This window comes from Leuresthes tenuis, unplaced genomic scaffold (assembly GCF_036924035.1).
Source record: "Leuresthes tenuis unplaced genomic scaffold, fLeuTen1.0.hap1 SCAF_5, whole genome shotgun sequence".
In the NCBI taxonomy this organism is placed as follows: Eukaryota; Metazoa; Chordata; class Actinopteri; order Atheriniformes; family Atherinopsidae; genus Leuresthes; species Leuresthes tenuis.
Window position 1 is genome coordinate 5,896,135 of NW_027325359.1, and position 20,715 is coordinate 5,916,849.

The 20,715-nt window shown below is 41.4% G+C and overlaps 2 protein-coding genes across 4 annotated transcripts in view; one reads left to right on the top strand and one right to left on the bottom strand.

Annotated features, from left to right (window-relative positions):
- Positions 1-3,597, bottom strand: part of itpr2 (inositol 1,4,5-trisphosphate receptor, type 2) — a 61,888-nt gene extending 58,291 nt beyond the window's left edge. For 2 of the 3 annotated variants that reach the window (XM_072385579.1, XM_072385578.1), the window contains exon 1: positions 3,192-3,597. In XM_072385579.1, the coding sequence (XP_072241680.1) occupies positions 3,192-3,283 (92 nt within the window). In that variant the 5' untranslated portion in view covers positions 3,284-3,597. Of the gene's footprint in view, positions 1-2,952; positions 3,012-3,191 lie in introns of those variants that run through there. The other variant, XM_072385580.1, reaches the window with a different exon arrangement.
- A 2,984-nt stretch (positions 3,598-6,581) lies between these two features.
- On the top strand, positions 6,582-20,533 carry plekhg7 (pleckstrin homology domain containing, family G (with RhoGef domain) member 7). Its single transcript, XM_072385581.1, has 17 exons — positions 6,582-6,806; positions 7,403-8,193; positions 8,894-8,916; positions 11,112-11,230; positions 11,865-11,905; positions 12,284-12,385; positions 12,747-12,896; positions 13,142-13,237; positions 14,028-14,126; positions 15,069-15,182; positions 16,461-16,635; positions 18,656-18,771; positions 19,034-19,121; positions 19,212-19,291; positions 19,402-19,555; positions 19,732-19,829; positions 20,256-20,533. The coding sequence occupies exons 2-17, from the start codon at positions 7,546-7,548 to the stop codon at positions 20,364-20,366; spliced, it is 2,214 nt and encodes a 737-aa protein (XP_072241682.1). The 5' UTR covers positions 6,582-6,806; positions 7,403-7,545; the 3' UTR covers positions 20,367-20,533.
- Positions 20,534-20,715: the final 182 nt, after the last annotated feature.

Consider the following 20,715-nt stretch of genomic DNA (forward strand, 5'->3'; position numbering starts at 1 on the left):
CACCGTGACACCATGAAGTCATTTCCATGACAGAATCATGCATGTTTTTGGGTTTTTTTGCTGTGCTACCTGAAGATAATGGGAATCTTAACACTGATTTTTGGCTGTGTAACTTAAACAAAGAGATGTCTCCAGATTCTCTGAATCTCTTTGTGATATTATGTACTGTGAACATTCAAAGTTTTTGGAATTTTAACTTGATTAAAATTGAAAAGGATTCTGAAATTGCTCAACAATTTGTGAATGCAGTTTTTAGAGCTTGTTGAACCTCTGTCCAGCTTTAATTCTGTGAGACTCAGCCTCTCTAAGGTGCTCTTTTAAAACCCCAATCATGTTACGGATCTGTTGCCAATTAACTTAACGAGTTGTCTGTCATGTCATTCTCATCAAATTCAAGATGAGCTAATGTTTTTCAGTGAATATTAAATGTCTAACTTTCAACATTTTACATGTTTCCTATTTCAAATATAAATAGTGAAGAATGCAATGATTTGCATTTCTTTAAAAGATTTTTATAGAAACTGAGGTTTCAACTTAAAGCTTTACAGTCACAAAAAACTTTATTGTTAAAAAAATAAAATGCTTCCATTTCTAATGCATATAAACGCCAGCTTTGAATCTTTATACAAAAGTCTCCATATCATCCCATTCCATCGCCACTCCTTTCCACAGCAGTTTGGATAGCACAAGCACATCCATTCATCCCGTTCACTGAGGAGAAACATAATGCAACAAACAATTCCTCCAATTCATACAAAGCAGGCCCAGTTGCTTAAGTGAGCCGAGCCATTTCCTTTTTTGTGCCATAGAGCTTGATCACTGTCAGTCCTCAGGCTGTATATGATTTCCTCCAACTCAATATCTACATTACATCTAAATGACAGACAATACAGCCAAACAGGAAGCATTATCAAGTGCCAAGTGGCTAAACAGGAAGGTGCCCTGGAAAAGTCCCCTGAGCTCATAAATAAGTAACTATGAGTGCACAGGGAGGCTTTTGCAGGACCCAACACTCTGTAAATGAGTTAAACATGAACCACAGATAAATGTACCAGGCTGGACACAGACAAACTAATAACAGCTTTGGACTGTGTTAAGGGAAATGACACAACAACACAGAATATTCACAGCTTTGAAATACAGAGCGAGCAGGTATCTGCTCTCTGAGGTGTTTTCTAAAGAAAAACGAGGGAACAGACGTATGACCCAACTTTAAGAAGTGTGAGAACAATTTTATCACCAGCATCTGGTGTTGCATGTTTCAAGTCGCTGCCAAAGCAGCAGAGTAATAACGATAAAATGAGTCACACACACCTCCTCCTCAAACATTTTAAAGGATATTTTACTCTGGTTTAAAGGGTCGACTCTTACATCATGGATACAGAAATGTTGTATCCATGTGTTGCCAAAAGTATCTCTTTGTCCACAACTTATAACAAAGTGAAAGGAATGTTGTGAAGTCAAAAATATAAAAGATCTGCTCAAAGGAATCTTTCTAACAAACAAAAACGCCAAAAGACTAAACAAAAGTTACGGTGTCTGTCCACTGGTAGTCAAAGGTCAGTTTGCTGTTGAGTTTTTGTATAAGGTGTGTGAGGAACTTGCAGTCTGAATGTGATCCTGAACAAACATGGGCAGCCTTGTGCAGCAGAGGTTACATTGTACTCAAAGGGACTGCTGCTCGGGGAGGTTCCTGTAAGCTTTTGCTTTAGATACAACTCTTAAAAATACACTTAAATTCTGTGGGTCACTGGAAGGCTGATAAGCATTTCATTGCAACAATCGCTGCTGTGCACTTCTGCATTTTTAAAATTTACGCTCCCCGTGTACGCTGCAGCTTACATTTGCATTATCACAAGCCTTTGCAAATAAGGGGGCTTTTCAGCAAAAAGCTTAACTGGGTCCACTATTTTGTGAATCAGGAAGCACCCTTGCATTTCAGCATGTTGTGAGTAAAGATAAGACAAACTTGTTGGGGGGGGGGGGGGCTGTGGGGGAGACCCCAACAGGCCAAATGTGTGAAGAAACAGCTTGTAGGAGGAATTTCAGGATGAAAAAGTATTGAGAGAGTGAGAAAAAGAGAGGCATGGAGAGGACGTGGGTGGAGCATACTCATTTCTCAGGGCCAGTCCAGCTTTCCACACTTGTTGTGCAGGCTCAGAGGCCACAGTGCGATTACAACCACCGAAGCATTCCACCTTGCACTGAGGCTTTCAGTTTACGAGGAACCAAAGCCAAACAAACAGACATTTTATATACATTTCAGTGTATAACATCTGACTGAGTGACATGAGACCTATTCAAACAACACTGGGACTACTTGTAGATTCATCTACCAACAGTTCAATAATCATTTTATTGATCATTTGTGGTTAGAGACGTTTTCACAACATGAAAAAGAAAAATATCTACCCTTAGATTATCTCAAGTTTTACACTGTGAATCATTGAAAGGGGTCTTAAGTCTCAGGCTGGTGACCAATACTTTAAAGAATGACCTGAGGTGACTGAATATGATAAGAATCTTAAGAATTTGGATTCAAAATTGAACTCTCCAAGATCAAAGTGCAGCTCGAATATATTGAGGGCCTGCCTGGTTGTTATGTTACACAACATGTATAATCTTGAAGCAGCTTCAACGTGTTTGACACACTTAAAACAGAATGATATCCTTTTACTCAAATAAACCTGTTAGATATTTTCAAGACTGGCAGGTGAGATGATGTGTTACTACAGGGGAGCTCCAAACTGTGTCTGCAAATGTCATATGTCTGGAGTGAGAAGCAAGGAACTTTATTTCTAATTCAACCATCAAATGAATGGAAAAAAAGTTTCACTGCTCCCTTATTTTGCCCGGGGTCCGTCACAATCCCATTTAATGTAGTTCTCCGAGTCAACGAACCATACTTTGCGGACAAGCTAAAGCTTGTAAATCCGCTTTTGTCATGTGTACCTGGGTAACACGCTGTTTTGCATTCCTGCTACATTTGCGTACAGTTTCCTGAGACGCAGCAGTTTGCGCGCTGACAGGCCTCGTCCACAAGGCACACAGCAAGTTTAGACTTGAGCGGATTACAACATGGGTATGGAAATGAAGAAAACAGCAAGACGTGTCAGAAGTAAAGTGAAAGAATCTGAAGGTGGTACCTGAGAGAATTGACCTGTATGCATATGGTAACAAGAGAAACGTACCCCAAAGTACTGATGAAGCCATTCACAGAGCCCTCCGCGTAAAGAGACACGATGTCTCCAATGTGAAGAAAACTGGATCTATGCTCCGACATTCTCACTGACGATTAGTTGTAGGTTTGTTCAGCTTTTCCATTTATGACCAAATGGCACTCCTCTCCTCGGGTGTGGAGACCCACACGCTACAGCGCCGTCAGTTTAGCAGCAGCCTTCAGATTCACCGTCATTCTTCCAGTTTTTTCCGACAGTTCTGTGAGGCGATTGAGAAAGAGCGAAAATACAGAAAAACTGCAGGCGGTCGGTAAGAATGCGCCGTTCTTTTGGTTTTTTAAAAGTTTTTTTAGAAGACTTGCTCAACTTCTTCCTGTATGTCAGAGCGGAGTGCTCTTCTTCACATCGACTTCAGGGGGAGGAGACTCCTGCTGTCAGGTCTCTGAGCAAATTCCGCTCAATGGCATCTTTCTGTTGTTGGTTTTTAAGCCGCAGGCGGACTAAAGTGTGCTGATCTTTAAGCAAAAGTTGTGAAAGATACGGCAGGTATAGAAGTGGTTTATGTCGCGTAGTTAAGAAAATGTCTCCAGATCATCCACAATAAACGGTCTCTCTTCAGTTAGACTGTTGCGTGACAACATTAGTCAGTTTCTTTGCGCAAACATAATGATTTAGTCAGTTATGGAGGCGATTAATGAATATAAACTAAAAGTAAGAACACAGAACTTCTGCTTATTCGTATTATTTTGATAAAAACGGACGAGACGATAACAAATGGGAAACCTCTAAAAAGTGCATTTGGTCTTCATCGGAACCATCAAACTGTGTATGATCATTTCTCATTAGTCTCGCCAGAATAATCACGGACCCTTGGCAACACGCGGTCATGGTGAGAGCCTGTTTGTCAGTGTTCTCATTAGACAGGTCCACATGGTCATGGTCCCTTCATCAGAGTGCCATTTCATTTCAAGAAAGGGAAACTTCTGTGTCTTTTCCGGTTTGTTTTTCCGTTAAATTTCAGTGTGATTGGCCCTACTTTCTAAACACGTCATTATTCTGAAATACAGCTAAATTTAACATGAGATTAAGACATTGTACAAAATACAAAAAAAGTCTTTATTCACATTAGTAGCCTTCAGTCTGTCATTTTACCCATTTTGTTTGTTGAAATATGATGAGATACTAAAAGCCAACATGCTATGGAGATTATACCACTTATTCCTACATTTTTGACCCCTTGAGTCCCCTGCTGTGTTCCAGGTGTCAGTCAGCACCTGCATCAGTGAGACACTTGTAAGTCAACACCCTGTCTGAGGCTTAAAATATCACGAAATATTTCACAAAGAACCTAAGATCTGACAAACACTGAGTTAATAATTTATTCTGGGACTCTTGAGGGGAAACAAACAGGTTGGCTGCTGTTGAGCTCAGCTACTCTCTGCTGTACATTTCACTGTATTAAATTAGTTGCTTACATAACACTTGTAAGTGGTCTTGAATAATAGTTATCCTGGTATTCAAGAGGGTTTGAAAGTTATTTTTCTTTTTGGACATAGGCTCCTTTCTCACTCCTGTGACTCATTTAGGCATAAAAAAGGCACCGAACTCAAGGGATGAGCCAGCATTGTGTCTACATGTAACAGACAACTTAGCTGATGGTGAAAGTCACCATCAGCCTGTTGCACAAATCCATCATTTGTTTCCATTTATTTCTGTTTAATCTACTAGATTCATCTTGACAGCGAACAGAACAAAAGGCAGCCACCATTCAAAGAAGAGCTTTGGGATGTCCTTCAAGGAGCCTGGAGAACTGTCCCCGAATACTTCTTAAAGAAATGTCAAGAAAGCTCGTCTAAGAGGGTTCAGGCTGTGTTGGAGAACAAAGCTTGTTTTGAAACTGAATTCCAAGCTTGATGGAGTTGTACAAACTGTTTGTTTTGTTTTGTTGACCAAATATACTGTATTTGGACTCTTTTCAATAAATCACCACACCTATCAGAGTGTGTAGGTTTACTTTCAATACATTAACCCTCCTGTTATCGTCAAATTTACGAACATCTTTTACCTTTGGGGTCAATTTGACCCCAGCAACTTAAACCTTTAGAAAATTATTAGAGTTAATATTGTTTCCCAAGTTTGAGTGTCAGGTACTTTGTTTGTTTGTTGACTACTTAAATAGCCCTTTAAATAAATAAGAATTAGGAAAAGTCATGAAATATGAAGCAAAAAAAAAAAAATAGAGACATTAAACATTGAATGGGGTCAAATTGACCCCAAAGGTAATAGGAGGGTTAAGCTCCGGGTTATTTTCCGTCGTGTACCTGATTTACTGGAAAGCTCCCGTCAGCAGGGGACTGTCGAAGTGATTTGCAGCACCAGGAAGACAGATCCCCATAAAGAAGAGCAGGTTATTGCTGCTATGATGTGGTGTACAACTTACACTAATACAACAGGGGGCGCTCCAGACCCAGTCTCAGCCTGAGGCTCAGAGGCCACAGTGTCTGACCTGCATCGCCGCGAGGTGTTCACAGCTTCGAAAGGTCATTCATCTTCTCCTCCGTCTGTGTTGAATACAAACACACCACTAACTGTTATTTCACACTTGTTCCACCGACTGACTTCCTCACGGTGTGCCAGTGAGATACACTTACATGTACAGGATGGTATAACACAGAATAAACTTGAAAACGTTCTATGAGTTTAAAAAAAAAGACATATCTGACTATTATGGAACACTCCTGGATAACAACCGATTTAATGTTGACTTAATGACTCCATTTACTTTCCAGCTGGGAGTGCCACCTTTATGGCCATGCATACGAGTCATGATCTAATTAAACCTTTAACAGGAAACAAGTAGATTCAAACAGAACAGTGACATACTTTCTTTTCACAATTTCTAATTAATATTTTCTACTTGTTGAATCAGGTTAAAAAAGACACGATAGGATTTCACCATGTAACATACGAAACATGATGCACAAAAGCTCAGTACAGACAGGCAGACTGACAGATGGATACTTCATTGATCGTTAAGGGGAAATTATATATTTTCAGTATTAAACACATACAATAAAAGATTAAAAACACAAAAAACACAGAAAGTTTTTATTTATAGCACATTTCAGAGCGCAGGTTACAGAGTACTTTACATGAAAACGGGAAAAAAAAGAAACTAGTAAAAAGATTTAAAACAAGGAACATCAGAACAATATCAAATGTAATAACAATGACAATAAAGTATATTTCTGTAAAGTATTATTCAGAGTGCAGTGGTAAACCAAAGTGTTTTTTATGTCAGATGTTGCCCGTGTGGCGGCATGGACCGTAATCCAGCCTAACCTCAGCGTTCCTCGCTGTGACGTGTGCTGGGTTGGAGGAGGTGGAGGAGGTTACAGTTGGTGTTCCCATGCAGAACAACAGTCGCACCTTTCCCCCAGCTCCGGACGGTGAGGCGCTCCACTCATTTCTCCCCCCAATCTCGTGAACATTAAACAGCTTGGAGACTTTCCCCAGAGTTTTACCTTCAGCGTGCCAGCCGCTCTGCGCTTTCCCGACACCTGCGTCGCTCGCCCGGGTCTCACTTCACCGCGAGCCGTCCCGAGTCGTCGCGAGGCTCCGGTGGACGTAAGTAGACCAGACTTGTTGAATTTTTTACCATCTTTCCAAAGCACGCGTGCTCTCCGCTTGCACGTGGGATATATTTAGAACAGCTTTCTGTCGCCGTGAAGTTGCTTGTCCTTTCTGCTTTCTGCTCTTTCTTTGTTACCTCATGGATGTGTCGGGTTACCAGCTCGCGCTGCTTTAATCTGCCAATTAAAAGCACCTGCTGGAAAAAAAACGAATTCGCATAACACTGTATTAAAAGGAGAAGCTTTATAAATGTGTAGAAAGACCGGATCAGATGGAAGTCTGAGACAGGAAAGCTTGAATGGAGTGCATACCTCCCCATTATCTGAGTGAAGGCAACAACAATTCCTCTGCTCTTTTAATAGGTGTGCTACAGCATCGTTGTTCCTACTTGGTCCACCTGCTTTTAAACCCTCGCATAAACTTGCATTTCTGCACTGTAGATTAGTCACACACTGCATTGTTTTAGGCTTCTTGTCTGGCATCTGACCACTTCAACCCTGATCAAATCCCCTTATAGAAGATTACGAGGTAAGTTTGTGCCTAGCTTCCCTGCTTGTGGGTATTGACACGTTTTCTGCTTTTCCCCCCAGAAACTTGAGAAGCAAGTGGTGTGAAACTGGAATGCGGCAGGATTATCATCTGACGTTACCCCGAAAGAAGGCAAAGCAGTCAGACTGTAAGATTACACCTTTTCTGATCTCTGCTGCGCTGTAATAATGCCTTTGAGGTTACAATGTCTGCGCTGAAGCACGTTATTCTGCAGGACAAAGACCAGGAAAATGAGAAGAACCTGGACTGGAGTTACATCGAATGGGTTGAAAATGAAGTTGTCACGACAGGTGTGGTGGATGCCCAGACACAAACGGACATGCGGCCTTCCGAGCACAAGGAGAGTCAGACCAGCAACCCGGTCATAATGCACATCGATCTGAAACGGACGCACTCCAGGCTGAAAGATGTGTCTGCTGTGGACACTCACGGCCATGTAGCACCTTTCTTCCAGTTTGACCGCCAGGCTCCCGGACGCATCTCCACATCTCCCACCTTGAGGAGGATGAGGAGCACCCGGCGTCCTGTCTTGGATTCCCGAGATCCTGGTAGGATGGAGGGCACTCAGGAGGAGCCGTCATCTGCGAGCACAACTTCCTCCATGAGTCCTCTGTCTCCTTTTCACAGAGTCAAGTCTCCTCTTGCAACATGCCCCCTCTCTGATGAGGACGTCTCTCACAGTCATCAGCCAGTTTCATCGTCTGGCCGACAAAGTACCAGATCCCATAGATCAAAGACTTTAGAGAACGGTATCGGTTCTACGAGACAAGATCGTCACAGTGCTCATTCAGCTCCTGTTCAAGATTCTGGACCTCCGGTCGGTCAACTTCAGGTGAGCATTTTAAGCAGGTTTCTGTGTAAATTTAATTGAACCACGTCCACATATGCAATCCTCACTTTGTCGTCCTAATCTCAAACCTCCTCCTGCTAACACCACAAGTTGTTTTTGCTGTAGCGCACTGTGGATTTTTCTCCATAGCTTGTAACAAATTAAGTGGATAGACATTCCTTTCCTTGCAGAAGCCTTCTCCGCCTCATTCTGCATTGCCTCCTGCAGTGGTCACTCACAATGCAAGCTTTTGACAGCAAATGAATCAGCAGTTACATGCACTGACAGCTCCGACCAAACCCAGTGCCTGGAGAGCCCTGGGAAGTACTCTCCTTGGGCCCCTATTCACTGCAGTCAGCAGTCACCCAATAATGGAGGGGTCAGTGAGCGATGGGAAAAGATAATAGGGAGATCTATTCATCAGCTCGTGGTATTCAAGCAAGCACATTCTCAATAGAGTGCTGACATTCTCCTCCAATATCAGAGGCTTTTGAATCCAAGCAACCACTTAAAACACTGATTGGGATTTGAATGTCTTTGAAAGTGATATAGCGGCGCTGTTAGCAGTAGGAGGGTCTTCAGGCACCCTCAGTTTGATCCCGAGTGCACACTGGGACAGTGTTGATACAGCGTGGAAATCGTATGATTACTGCTGTGGCAAACTGAGAGCACTAATGAAGCCTTTCTTTTCTTTTTCCTGCAGGTGATGGAACACTGCCATAGTAGGTAGGTGCACTTTACCTTAGACTTTTGGAGCTTTCAGATTTGCATTTTGTCTGTGCGCCCAGTCAGCACGATGGAAAATACCTTCAGTTTGGAGAGTGTGAGATGATATGCTTATCAGGAATGTAGTAAAATATCCTGCGATGGACACAGTGCTCACACTTGTTTTCGTATTCATCCTGCTTCCATGACGAGGCACCCGTGCTTATGTGTCAAATCATTGCGTGAAAAAAGTTCTTTTGACTTGCCCTCTGGTTGCTGATTGGACCTTTAGCTTAAGGAGCCCCTTTGTGCATTCATTCGTACAGTCTTGCTTCATAAGCATTGTGGGTTTAGTTTTGAGAGCCCCATGGTTCTATAGGAACAAGACAAACCCTCATTAAGGCTGTTTTCCCTTACTGCCACCCACGCCCCTCTTAATGAGGCTCTTCCCCATTTCTGGATAATTAGGCAGCTTTTGTCCCAGTAATTACATCCTGGCACTGTGCCTGTTTCAGTGTCCAGGCCGTGCGATCCATTGGTTGGGACAGTTTTGTTTTGGGGCATCATTATTTTCTCTTGTGTTGGAACAAAACACCCATTTTTATTAAGTTCTCGTGGTGGCAGAGACGCTGATACAGAGGAAGCTTTCTGTACAGTCACAAAGCAGGATGTCACTGTGAGGGTGCTGTGGAATGAACTGCATGGAGACACTGGCCTGGTTTAGAGGAGTAGTTGTGCCTTTGCTGGGGCCCAGTCAGCCACAGCAGCTTTCAGGTATTGATGCCGACTGTTATCTGCTTCGGTGCCCATGCGTTAAGGGTTATATACCCTTGAAGGGTATAAGCTGGCCCTGCAGCCATGTGGTCTAACACTTGTGCAACAGTGCAGGTACCACAGCAAGAGTGCAGCTACTGTCTGAGGGATTGTTAGGTGCTGTAAGAGGAAGAAAGTTCTTAAAGGGTAATTAAGCAGTTTTTACATACAATAGTTGGCCTAAACAAATCAGTACTATCGTTGTTCCTCTCACTTGTACTTCTGCTCCAGTGTTTTGTCATCGTTCATTGGTATAAGCCCTCATTTGTAAGTGTCCTTAAGGTTCAGTTATGTCCTGAAAAACCTTTTTTAGTGTTTTGATCCATCCTGGCCGAATGAGGATGCTTTTGTAGTTGTGTGCCATTGATCTTAAAATCATTTACCCTTCGATTTTGTGCTTCTGTTTATGCTTAATCAGTTCACTTTTTTTCAGCCCCACCTTTGTAAGCCATGACCCTTAAATGTTTACAAATGAAAACATTGAGCAGTGTCGTAGGTCAATGACCAGCTGTCAATCAGTATTGGCGTGCTGAGAGTGTACCTTACCTTCAGCAAAACCAGCCTGTCTGGTTGCTGTGCACGTCATTTCAACAGACCTGCCACATTTAACGGCTGCTTGCATCTTGTTAGCATGGGCACAGTTTGGGCTGGGATTGTTAATGACGCTGTCACTGATCAAGTTTCTCAAGGAAAAGATGCTTTTAATCCTTTAGAATGAAAGGAAAACATTGCGTGACAAAGCCCTCTTTAGTGTGTTGTCTGGATATTCAATGCTACCCTTTGTAAAACAATCACATTATCAAGGTTTTTAGTTAATTTCAGTATGTGAATATCCAGTTTAGTTTAGTTTTAGTTAAAATCAGTCATAAGTTATGCCTAATGTACAGCAACAGAGGATAAGTAAAGTAACACTTAAACGGTGGCTGTGTGAGCTTTGCCGGAGGCTAAAAGGCAGGCCTGTGTTTTTCCAGCCAAAGCCTTGCCTTGGTTGCTATGAAAAGGAGACCAAGAGGATTATAACTGGCACACATTGACAGCTTGTCTCTCTCCACACAAACAGGACAATCCATTAATCAGCAGCTATCTATGAATGATCCAGACACATAACACTTATCCCTCATAATATCTGCTGCTCGTGTTAATCGCCTTTTAACTGCGATGGCATCTCAGTGGTATTTCAACTACATAAAATAACAATTGGAATTCTGTTATTCCCTGTAGCTTCCAATAAGTCTGTTCAGTTTACAATGAGGTACATTTACAATAGATTAACAATCGTCACAGTCTCAGCTGGGAAATGAGCTGCTTCACATGCTATGAAAAACTTGTTCTGTTTTAAAACTTTGCAAACTTTGGCCAAAATAGTTTGGGACCTTCTGAAGATGTTTGTGTGTCTGCTTCAGGCTTCAGGAAAGGAGGCGGAGCTCCGTGGTCGTCAGTTTACCTGGATTGGATGTTTCACCAGGAGACCTTTTTGTCTCCAACGGAGCAGCAGACATCATCAATGGTTCAAACTTCTCTGGTAACATCCTATATTCTATCACATCCTGGCTGTGCTTAATGCCCTAAGTAGTCACATTTGGCAACTTTAAGTGACGTTGCTTTCATAATGTACATGAACATTAAAGGTTTAGTTCTTAATCCCTTTCAAAGAACACAGATTAATAACAGTTTGCCTTGAAAAGCCTGAGTAAAAATCTCTTTAAGTAAACATTTCTTCTCACAGTATAACAGAACTCAGCAGTTAGCAGTTCTACATTTAGCTTTAAGACAATTAGCTTTACTCTCTTCAGATTTCCATAAATGTAATCTTGTAGAATGAATTTCTTCCCTAGTTTTATCACATAATAATGATGAGCATTTTCATGTTAGCATATCAGCATTCATGTGTGGACCTTGAACTGAAGTGGAGTCTTTGACCAAGGAGTGAGAGTGTTACGTAGCACACAGATAAAGAACGTGCCTTTGTGCTTCCAAAAATCTAACTGGTTACATATGTAAATATAACATTCATTTGCATCTTTATTACTTTTGTCCTCAGCAGGTTTTAAACATGTTTGTGTGTTTGATATTAATCCCATCTGTTGCACACCACACAAATATGCCTTTTTTTGTTAATCTGTATAATCTTTTTTTTGTGTGTCAAATTTTTACAGATACAAAGAAGTCAAAGTGGCCTTTTTCAAAGCGTAGTACGGTAGGTGTGTTTTATGGACGTGGTTGATGGGTGTGACTGGTGCCAGTGGTATACGTGTGGTTTGTTTTGATGTACTTTTGTTTTAGCTGTGGGCAGTCGGTTTGGACATTGTTCTCTGACCCACTTCTCAAAGCGGATTAGTGTTTCCTCTTATCCCTTTTTGGACCACACAGTTTTTGCAATTGGTCAACACTTGAAATGCAGAACTTGAGCCAGACTTGGTAATTCAGCTTTTGAAACTGTTGGACTGTTACGTGTGCAGATAATAAGCAGAGCAAAACAGCAAATATGCACATACACAAATCTTTTATTTCTATATTTCAATAAACAACCATAACTCAAAAAGACTACTTGGATGCTTCTGTGTTTTCACTTCAGAATAAAGGGAAGTCGCAGATGGGCACAGTGTCAGATATTGAAAAATACCTTTCAACAGCACAGATTCAAGACTGGAGAGATCCTGAGTTTCAGAAATATAAGGTGAGAAATGAGCCCTGAACATCTCTTTTGTTTGTCATATAAATCATTGTGCCAGTTCTGTCTTTGCACTGACTTCAAATCTGAGCAAAGTTTGAACTACAAAGACATTCAGATTTCCTATTCAAATACAACTCAATATTTATAAAGTGACTCAGAAATAACAAGACAGCAGTTGAAGGGACGCTTTAAGCAGCACAGGTTGTGCAAGAACCAAAATTTCTTGGCTGCAACCAGCTAGGTCGCCCCTGCACACACGTATATATATATATAAACAAACACTGACGTGCTCCTAAGTCATGGTGGTGGGATACAGCTTCCTGGTTTGAATATGTCATTATAGTCCTACCGTTCCTCTGCGCAGGACTTCTCTCTGGCCGAGTTTCTGCAGGACCAATCCTCCAAGGAGGGTGTTACCTCTGACCCTCAGGACTTCAAGAGACAAGAGACCATCTGGGAACTCTTCACCAGCGAGTGTGTTTACTTCCTGGATCAGCTCATGGTTCTGAAAGAGGTGACTTTGTCAATTCTGAGCCTCACAGTGCGCGCACACACACACACACACACACACACAGAGGACCTGAATGAAACACAACACCTGCTGTTTTGTGTTTTCCCATCGTCCCACTCCATTCTTGTCTTTAGTGTTCATGTAAACGTCTCCTTTGGGTTCTCCTTTCCCTACAGCATAGGATTTGAAATTTAACTCCAGATTTGGCAGATAGCCTATTCTCTGTCTGACCTCTTTGTTCTTTTCAGGTGTTTTTAGCTACGCTCACAAACCTGCAGCTGAGGAACTGCTTCACTGACATTGACTCATGGAGGCTGTTTGCAAACCTCAATGAACTTTGCCTGGTGAGACATGATGCAAATAAGCTGCACGAGGCCTGCTGGTTTTACATTTACCATGTAAATGATCTTAAACAACTGGAGCCTTCATTACAATGAAATAACATTTGGTTTGGCATCAAAATGGCAAAAAACTAATTCCACTCAGTTCAGCCTATAGATATATTTATAGAATCCTCCTCACTTCACATTTTTTAACTTGAAATTTGATAAAATACACAATTTTTACAATATTTGTATTCAATTTTTTTTTTTTATGGGAATTTATTTGAATTTTAGTACTACTTTTTGTCCGTGTGTTGAAACCAACTGTTGCCTCCATGCTTCAGAAATGTGCACAAACAATTGTTATAAAGTAAGAGAACAAATATTAGCTGAGATTCCCAAATGTAAACTGGAATGTCTAAAATATCCCAGAATTTCTTTGCCACTTTACAGTTTGTTTTCAAGCAGATTTTGGCAGTTTACGTCTGGTTTAAAAATCTGTAAAAGTTACTTTAGCTTGATAAGTTATTCTCTCTTGGCTCTAATATTTCAGATTTCTTATGTCATATGCTATGGATCAGATGGACAAAAAGTGATAAAGCTGTTGGAAAAATGCTCAAAACAATATATATTTTTAACTCTTTAATTTAACTAGAACAACGTCATTTGAGGCTGTGTTGTAAAAAACAAGAAGAAAAAAATTTTTAGGACATTTTTTTTAAGGAAATAGCAGTTTTTGCCGTATGTAGCACTATCATGTTGGCGGGTACAGGGTCTGGTGGCTTTCTTGTGACACTGGTTTCTACTGCAGGTGAGCTTTGGCTTCCTGAACAACCTCCTGCATGTCATCAAGGACACGTTGGAGATTACTGAGGGTGGCGGGTCCACCCTGCTGGAGCTGCTGGGCAAGGCAAGTATAACTGACATGTGGACACGCACAGTGCCAGTGAGTCAGTCACTTGTTAAAGTCCACTGATAAGAAAATGGAATCGACGGTGAGGCAGAAGAAGAAAAACATGACAATAACTTGGTCATTCTTCGCTTTGACTAAGTAAAAATCAGCTTAATAGAAAGAATTACTTTAATAAATTCTAAGCATTACGTAAATGTTGAAATAATTAGGTGTCTAACTTACAATGTTAATATATTCATGATATCTGAAAGCAGGGTACATTAGATGCATCGTGCTACTCTGCCAGGAATCGCAATTCTTTGAAATGTCAGTTTGAAATGTTTGTACTTGTTGCAGTTCTGATGTTCCTGTTTATCACTTGCTGCTCTGTTTTACATAATAAGAGCCTATGACACAAGATAGGAATAGATATGAGTTGAAGCACAAGTAAAAAATAGAAAATGCTCTTTTCACAGTTCTAGTTCAGTGCTTTGTCCTTAAATATTAAACAGTTGAAGTTACAGTTTGAGTTAAAGTATAAATCATTTGGGGGAAATAAATGTTTTCATCCTGGTGTTAAGCTTTGCATCAGAGAAAGCAGCAGAGGGCACATTTCAGACTTTGGGTAATACTTGTTCTGATTGTGTGTAGGCAGGGTTCGTCAACCCTGGTCCTCATGACCCACTGCACTTCCCTCCTCCAACACACCTGATTCAAATGAATGGCTCCTTATCAGGCCACTGCAGAGCTTGATGACAAGCTGATCATTTCAATCAGGTGTGGTGGAGGAGGGAAACATTGAAAACTTGCAGGGCAGTGGGTCACGAGGACCAGGGTTGAAGAACCCTGTGTGTAGGTTTGCATCTTCTTGCCTGTTTCTGATTTATCTGCAGCCTAATGGCTGATGTTGCCCGCTGGTCTGGGTTCCAGTGTTTTTGTAACACTTCTATCTGCTGCCAGGCTTTCCAGGAGAGCATATGCCACTGCCTGCAGAAGTACTGCCTCAACTACTCCACTGCTTTGCTTTATCTGGACAACCTGAAGCCCAGAGAGGACTTTCAATCATATTCAAAGGTACAGGAGGGAATTCACCCCAGGCAGCTAAACTGTTTGCAACTGTCAGCGAAGGCGAGGACGTTTTGTACCATGACAAGGCTTCAGGCACTGTGTGCCAAGTATGAGAGAGACACGCAGCAACGTTTGCTGCTTTAACAATCAGTTCAGTGTGACAGCGGCCGGCCAGTGAGAGGAATGTCACCATTTGTCATTTGTGAAATCTTCCCAGTCATCGTGCTTGCAGTCATGTGCGAAAGAGAGTGCACTCTTTCATTTGTCTTTGATTCTGTAATAATAATAGTAATCACTTTCTGTGTTACATCATCTGTCTCTGACATCATTGCGTATGAATTTTGGCCAAGTATTTTAATCAGGTTGAGGTCTGGACTTTAACTGGACCATTGCAACATCTGGATTCTTTTCTTTTTCAGTCATTCTGTTGTAGATTAGCTGCTTTGCTTGACCTGTTGCATAACTCGGTTTTGGATCACATTTGACTCCAGAATACTTTAGTGTACAGAGTTCATGGTCGGCTCAGTGACTGCAGGGTGCCCAGATCTATTAACTCCACAAGAAGCCCCAACTATCAGCTCTCCACCACCGTGCTTTGGTGCTGAGGTGTTTGGTGAGATGGCGTCTGGTTTCTACCAGACATCTTCTCTTTGGCCTCTTTTGTCCAAAGGACATTGTTCCAGAAGTCTTGTGGTTTGTTCAGATGTAACTTTACAAGCCTGAGCTGTGCTGCCATGTTCTTTTTAGAGGGAAGAGGCTTTCACCTGGCAAAGCTTTTAAATAATTAATCCTTACAATCTGTAACATTTAACATGCTAACTGGGACACCCAAAAATGTACTTAATTGTCTTAAATATTTCTCACTTGCGAATAATTATTCTCGCCATAGAATGATGGACTCCGGACTGTTTGGAAAACCCTTCTGAATTTGATGAGCAGCAACTGTTACTTTTCCTTCTTGGTATTGTGTTAACACACATCTGAAAGCTCCAGACTTGTAAACTGACTAAACATCTCCTTTTTTCACACTTACCAATGATTTTTTTTTTTTTGTTAACAACATTGTTTAACATTTCATGTGTTGCTGTTCTCCTGCATATAAAGACGTAGGACTTCTTCTCTCTTACGACTGTATGCATTTATTTTAGGAGTAAAATCCCTTACCTGGTAACGTGGTTATCTGCATCACTGCCCATCCCCCTTTTCTTGGTTCTGACGGGCTGCTTCACCCCTCTGCCCTCCTCTCACCCAGTCATTTCCTTTGTCTCCCCGTTTTCTCCTCAGTGGTGTGAAAGGAACGAACAGTGCCGGAGGCTGCAGCTACGCGACCTGTTGGTGGCGCCACTACAGAGGTTAACGAGATACCCCCTGTTGTTACGGAATATCGCAAAGAGATGTCAGAAGGATGAGGAGTCCAGAGGGCTGCAAGTTATAGCAGAGCAAGTGGACAAATCTATCTGTGAGCACTGTGCACATCTCCCCCCCTAATCACAGTATTTCTCTTAATCTGTCCACGTTAGGTCTGTAGCACGCTATATAAGGCTCTGACTTATCAATGATTAAATTCTTGGGTCATCACAGGGCTAGCTGTATGTTTTGAGTGACTCCATAAAGATCCTGTCAGTTGCTAAACAGTTGCCTGCAGATGGTTTTTAAACATATCGGGGTTGAAAAGGCATATAACACAGATGTAAGTGTGGTTATGTGTGTCAACACAAGCAGAGCAGTCTGTGCCTTTGGCTGCAAATGGGTTACATGCCTTGGACAGCAGCCAGCAGTCCCTGTCCGTTTATTCTTCACAGCATGCCTTTGCGTGCAGACCTGTTGTGTCAGTTTACTGTGTAACTAGAAGGGCAGGCTGTGGGAAATCTGCTACAGCAATGTCTTTCTGTGTTATTTTTGCTGTATTGAACAAATAACTTACAAAACCAAACCAACAAAGTGAGTAACTGTCCCAGCATTTAAAAGATGTTTTAACACAGGGTGTGGCGCACCACACCTCTTTTAATGGTTGTGATTATGTCACTTACAGCTGATTGAATATTGCAATCACGGCTGAGATGTGTAGGCCAATGTCCTGCCTGGGTGTTGGGGATATTTACTGTAAAATCTGAGGGAAAGCTGTAAACCCTACAAAGATACGACCACACCCGTGTTTGGCAGCAACATGCGAGTAATGACTACAGCAAGATGATCAAGTTTATCAGCCATGTCACTGCAGTCATATCAGCACTGTAAACAGCTTTCCGTGTTCTACGTATTCCAAGAATTCCAAACCAGCGAGGATATTGTGTTGAATAACACCGAATGCAGTGAACTGCAAATAATACAAACCCTATGTTTAAGATTAAGATTTAAGATTTTTTTTTTTTGTAACACTGTTCAATCACCTCCTCTATTAACAACACTGAGCATTGTGGAATCAGACCGGTTTTTGGAGTTTTCACAGCAAAACATCTACCTGTTTTTGCTCGACGTATGACTTCAGTCACTCAACAGTTCAGTTCCTTTGTTAAATGTCCTTTTTTTTCTTTTGTTCTTTTAAACGGGACTGCTGACAGGTTATTTTATACGCTATGGAGCCATGCTGTTGTGGTATGTTCGGAGTGCGGTTGGACATTGTGCTGCTGAAATAAGGCTTTCCTGAAAAATATCAGATCTGAACGGCAGCATCAAAACCTGTTTATTTCATTCAGCCCTCACAGGTGTGCAAGTTCCTCTATCACACACACTTTAGAGTTAAAAAAAACAAACTGGATTGCTCTTGGAATTTAAAGATTTGATTCGTCAGGCCACAGGACAGTTTTATCTTAGTCTAAATCTGACCAATTTAAACCTATTTAGACACAGATTGCAGATTAGTTTAAGCCAGCCTTTTCTCTAATCCAAGCAACAGGTTTTGAAGATGGCCTCCTAAACTCTGAGGGATCTTTGGAAAAACTTTACTGTCCAACAGTATTGTCTCAGCATGTGAAGAAACTAAAATGATTCAATTAAAAACTCACCTTTACCTTATATCTAGTAGTATTTTTCATTATCACCATTGTTATGTGTCTTGAAAATGATGGGACACATCAGGCTTAAAAGGTAAACCAAGCAAACACTGTTCCAGCTCTGAAAGGGAGACGCACTTGTGATGTCTGGATTCCTGGATGTTGTTTACACGCGTTAAGTCTTTGTATGGTGGTTAACATGCATTAGTAATGAAGCAGCGAGCTGTGTTCACTGACTCACCAAATATTTTTCAAAAAGACCAAAATTCCTAAAGTTCAGCATTTATTTAGGTTATTTATTTATTCTCGTTTTTTTCCAACTGAATATAGGGTTTAAATGATTTAATGCAGAATGGGCCAGTATTTTTTTGGAAGTGGGGTTGTAAATTCATTCCTAAAGTATGCAATGTGTTTGGGTCAGAATTTCTGTTTTGGTCCCTCTGATGATTCCTTGGACATTTAGTTGTCTCTCCTCTCTGTTTCCAGGCGATTTAGAGGGAAAAGTCAAATGGCTGGATAACTACCAGAAAGTGAAACAGTTGCGAGACGCCTTGGTGTGGCTGCCTGTATGGGAAAGAGACAAGCGAGCCGTCATCCCAGAGGTCTGTCTTGTTTGTGTATGCTTCTCTGCATTATTTGCATGCGTTCGTGTGGGCAAGAACCGTGCTGACAGAGCAAAGATTAAAGTCACAGATACGCAGCAGATATGCCTCCCAACCACAGCAATGTTTGTTTGAATGTGAAATCAGATATCAGTAATCGCTTTTTAAAAAGATGTGTCATTAACATTTACTTTGGTATCAGAAATACAACTGATAGCGTCTTTCAAGTACAAGTTGAAAGATTCAAGCGTTTTTCTTTCAGACTCTGAAACATCTCCTGAAGGCCGTCACTCTTGATAATCTCATCTCTCACAGAAGTCTGCTGTACGAAGGAAGGCTGGTGCTCACAGGTGTGTACAGTTGTCATAAATCCAGGACACTGTGATCAGTGTTTCAGTTTAAACAAAATCTGACAATTTCTTTCTATGGTTCATCACCAGAGAACACAAAGCTGGTCGATGTTTATCTGTTCCTGTTTGACGAATTCCTGCTGATCACAAAGATAAAGAGAAACAAGAAGGTATGTCACTCTCTCGTTTGGTTTCCACTCTGCTTTGGCCCAATGGTAGACACTCAGTGAAAGACTTTTGTATCTACATTGTTTGCCCTGTGCTCTGGCTTCTGGTTTAGAGGTCCATCGGTCCTGAGCAGAACCCTCTGAGGCTGCAGCAGAACTTGGAGCTGGATCAGCTGTTAAAGGAGGGGTGCACCTTTACTGTTCTCGACCAGCCCGTCTCCCTGGATCGACTCCAACTCAAGAACATCGATCAGCTAAACGCCACCAGTAATTAAATCTTCTCCAATATTCTTCCTTCCTATTAATGTTTTCCACCCATTTTAGGGTCTATAGAGTCCATTTAAGCAGAGACGACGGCAGATTCAAAACTTCATGCTGGGTCACAGCTTTGCTTGCATCATGTTTTTGTTACTGAATAGAAGAATTCTCTGCTTTCTTTACAGCATCAGGGCTGCCTCATTCTTTTATAATTATGCACCACAACCGCTACCAACAGTGTGTCGGAGCATTCATCCTGCAAGCTGTGTCAGAGTCTGCCAAGGTAAGTCAGTTCAACCGTGAATTTCTGACAAGTTTCAAAAGGCTTTCGGTTTAATTAGAGCTGGAAGAACACCGATTGCATAGAACATTGTGTGCAGACCTTACTCATACATGTCTGAACACTTCTGCATTTCCGACTTCACCTCAGAAAAACGCTTATAGGCCGTTTAAATATAAGCTCAATTTAGAGTGGATGCTCAGCAGACGCATAAGGTTGTCAAAATTCAGCCGTAAACATTAAAAACTTAAGTGTAAATCTTTTTTTAAAAATGCTAATAAATAAGACTAGTTTTGCTTGTAGAAATTAAGTTTTAGCACACCAACAAACATCAGAAACAAAGAGCTATACGAATAAAATATCCAGATAAATCCGGCCAGACCTTTCAATCAGCAAACTAACTAAACTAATATTTGTGGCTTTTTACAGAGAGAATGGATGTCGAAGATAGAGGGCGCAGTGACGGCGCTGCTGAAGCTGGACTCTCAGCAGCCGCGAGTCAAGAGCTCCTCACTGTGGCTGGAGTCTTCACAGATCTGACCCCTCAGAGAGCACTGGAAGCCAATTCTACTGTCAATGTGCACTTCACCGTCTCTGAAGTCTTATAAAGACCGTTCCAAGAATAGGATTGTTTTGTAATCAAACTGTGTGCCTTCAAAGGCAGCTGCGGCAATAGTGTACAATAAATATCTGGTAATGTTGTCAAAGCTTGCGTGTGTCTCTTTATATCATACACATCTCATCTATGCAACTTATTTGCCATTTTAAAAGAGCTTTTAACAGGATGCTTGTATCACAAGTTTTCCACCAGAAAATGTGGATCAGAGGAGTTTAAGTTAAATTTGAACTCCTAAAATTCAAAAACTCCATCTGAGGTTATGCGATATTT

Coding starts and splice junctions, on each gene's coding strand:
- plekhg7 (XM_072385581.1), top strand. CDS start 7,546: ATGTCTGCGCTGAAGCACGTTATTCTGCAGGACAAAGACCAGGAAAAT. Junction 14,127..15,068: donor TGCTGGAGCTGCTGGGCAAG/GCAAGTATAACT, acceptor ATCTGCTGCCAG/GCTTTCCAGGAGAGCATATG. Junction 18,772..19,033: donor AGCGAGCCGTCATCCCAGAG/GTCTGTCTTGTT, acceptor TTTTTCTTTCAG/ACTCTGAAACATCTCCTGAA.